Source organism: Crocodylus porosus, unplaced genomic scaffold (assembly GCF_001723895.1).
Source record: "Crocodylus porosus isolate Cpor-Errol unplaced genomic scaffold, CroPor_comp1, whole genome shotgun sequence".
Classification (NCBI taxonomy): Eukaryota; Metazoa; Chordata; order Crocodylia; family Crocodylidae; genus Crocodylus; species Crocodylus porosus.
In genome coordinates this window covers 45610853-45613644 of record NW_017728907.1, presented here as the reverse complement: position 1 = coordinate 45613644, position 2792 = coordinate 45610853, and the positions used below count along the sequence as shown (strand labels likewise).

The 2792-nt window shown below is 63.1% G+C and overlaps 1 protein-coding gene across 1 annotated transcript; it reads left to right on the top strand.

The window, feature by feature from the left end:
* Positions 1-6: 6 nt before the first annotated feature.
* DPH2 (DPH2 homolog) lies at positions 7-1445 on the top strand (the record flags this gene model as incomplete). Its single annotated transcript, XM_019530613.1, has 3 exons — positions 7-640; positions 869-1048; positions 1241-1445. Coding segments are annotated over 3 exons (939 nt in total), but the record flags the coding sequence as incomplete, so codon positions are not given.
* Between the last annotated feature and the right edge of the window lie 1347 nt (positions 1446-2792).

Here is a 2792-nt window from a genome sequence, read left to right as displayed (position 1 = left end):
TCTCCCGCAGCCGAGCTGGAGCAGCGCCTGCGCCCTGACTACCCCCACGTCGTCTTCTCCCGGCTGGCGTGCGAGGCCGAGCCCTCCCCAGAGCCCCCCGCGCCGCTGCGGCAGTTCGGGCGGGAGCTGCCGGTGGCGGCGCTGGAGGCCCAGGCCGTGTTCTACGTGGGCGGCGAGGGGCTGCCCCTCACCAACCTCATGCTGAGCTGGAACCGCTGCCCCTTCAGCTCCTTCGACCCTGCCACGGGCCGCGCCCGGCACGAGACCCTGGACGTCAACCGGGCGCTGCGGCGGCGCCTCTACCTGGTGGAGCGGGCGCGAGACGCGCGGGCCGTGGGCATCCTGGTGGGCACGCTGGGCGTGGCTGGCTACCGGGAGGCGCTGCGGCACCTGCGGGACATGCTGCGCCGGGCCGGCAAGCGCAGCTTCACGCTGGCTGTGGGCAAGCCCAGCCCCGCCAAGCTGGCCAACTTCCCCGAGCTGGACGTCTTCGTGCTGGTGGCCTGCGCCCAGAACTCCCTACTCGACAGCCACGACTTCTACCGGCCTGTGGTGACGCCCTTCGAGCTGGAGCTGGCCTGCAACCCCGCCCGCACCTGGACCGGCAGCTACCTCACTGACTTCAGGGATCTGCTGCCAGGTAGCGCTTGGCCCAGGGGCAGCTCCTGGGGAAGCAGGAAACTGCCCCACAGGCCCAGAGCTGGGATATACCCCCGACCCAGCACCTGCCTGTGGGGAGAGGCCTGAGCGGGAGCAGCTGGAGCTCCTCTGCTGCATATGGTGCTGCAGGGTGGAGGCGGAGGGTGAGCACGGGAGGCAGGGATGGACAGGGGCAGGGACGGTTTCACTCACCGCGCAGGTCTGGCAGGTGGCAGCGCGCACCTGGAGTTCCCGGAGGTGCTGGGGACAGAGGACGAGGGTGCTGATGTCTCACTGATCACGGGGGAACTGCGAGCAGTGCATCTCAGCACTGATCCTGTGCCCCCGGCCAGCACCGCCCTGGCCTGCCGGAGCCAGACCCTGGATCTGGCCGAGATCAGCTCAGCTGGTGGGTGCTTCATCTATGCATCCCCTCCCTGTGGTTCTCAGGCCCTGGCACTGCCCCCAAGCCATGCTTCTACCCTATGACCAATGGCACCTGTGGTTTGGGGCGGCGGCACCCGGGAGCCACGCTTTGCTGGTACCCAAACGGGGCCATGTCCCACCACCCAGCTCAGTGACACTTGCTGTCTCTCCCCAGCTTCCTTCTTGCAGTCGCGGAGCTGGCAGGGCCTGGAGCAGCAGCTGGGCCAGACGCCGGTGCGGAAGGCAGTGGAGGGGCGCCGGGGCATCGCCATCGCCTACGAGGACGAGGCCTGTGGGTGACGCCAGCCTGGAGGAGATGCTGTGATGTCCCAGCCTGGCCTCTGGGTGCTGCAGCTCTTGTTGGGGGAGCACGGGGTGGACGGGGGAGACATAGTCCCACCTGGGCCCTGCTGGTGTTGCATTAAAGACTGGACAGAGCTTGGTGTGGTGGCTGCCATGGGTCAGGGCTGCGTCATCCCTGCCCCACAACCCTGGCACTGGCAGCAGGAGCCAGGAGGCTGCCCCGACCACAGAGCCCAGCCCCGTGGTCCTTGTCCTTGCCCCAGGTCTGGTGGCTGCTCCTACTCATTCCTCATTTCCAGGCTAAATTGGGGCATTTCAAACACTTGCTGGTTGCCACAGCAACGGGCTATTTTGGGTTTTGCTGCGCTGGGTGCTGCATCATGGGGTGGGGGGTTGCATCCACTGTCCCTGGCCTTCCAGGCTAGTGCAGAGGCCCTGCTCCTGCATGCCCCCGCCTCCGGTGGCTGCAACAGGCCTGGGCCTCCTGCAGGCCCAGCCCCCCACCCACGGTTCTGTGGGCTAGTATAGCCAAAGGAAGGGGCAAGTGGGGAGGTCCCTGCGCCAGGGCTATCAGGTAGGATGAGGCCAGCAGCTGGGGCTCAGAGGATTTCACCCTTGTGCCCCGGGCAGTAGGGCTGTGTGAAACGGCACCGTTCTGTTTTGATTTGCATTTCGTTTTGATTTGAAACCACTGTTCTGTTTTGTTTCGTTGAAACAGTTCTGCTGTTCTGACGTTTTGCTTGTAGGCTATAACGGGGAAGTTCAAAATAGCCTATAACTGTCATTTCTGACTTGATTTGGATGAAACTTGCAGGAATGGTAGCCTCTTAGGGCATGGCGTGTGCCACGTTTCAATGAGTTAGGTGTAGGGGGTTTGGGGAAACTGCACCTCCAAGTCCTGAAAGCAAAACTCAGGTTGGGTATGCGGCAAGGCACAGCGAGGTCAAACCTGCAGGGCTGGTAGCTCTTACTGAGACTATGAAGCCTGCCAAGTTTCAAGGAGATCAGTGCAGCGGTTTGGGGGGAGCTGCACCTCAAGCTGTGGACAAGCAAAACTCGTGACATGGGTTACACTGTATGTTAAGGTGCAGTGGGGTGAAAGCTGCAGGGGTGCTGGCCCCTGCTGAAGCCACAAAGTCTGCCAGCTGTTGAGATGGGTGCAGGGCTCCTGGGAGGAAAAACCTGCAGCATCATTGTAGGCTCGGCGGTGCTGCGCTGGCTAGCACGACGGAAGAAAGAGACTTGGGGGTCATCATTGACCACAAGATGAACATGAGCCTGCGACGTGATGCTGCGGCTAGTAAAGCGACCAAAACGCTGGCGTGCATCCATAGATGCTTCTCGAGCAAATCCCGGGACGTCATTCTCCCCCTGTACTCGGCCTCGGTGAGGCCGCAGCTGGAGTACTGCGTCCAGTTTTGGGC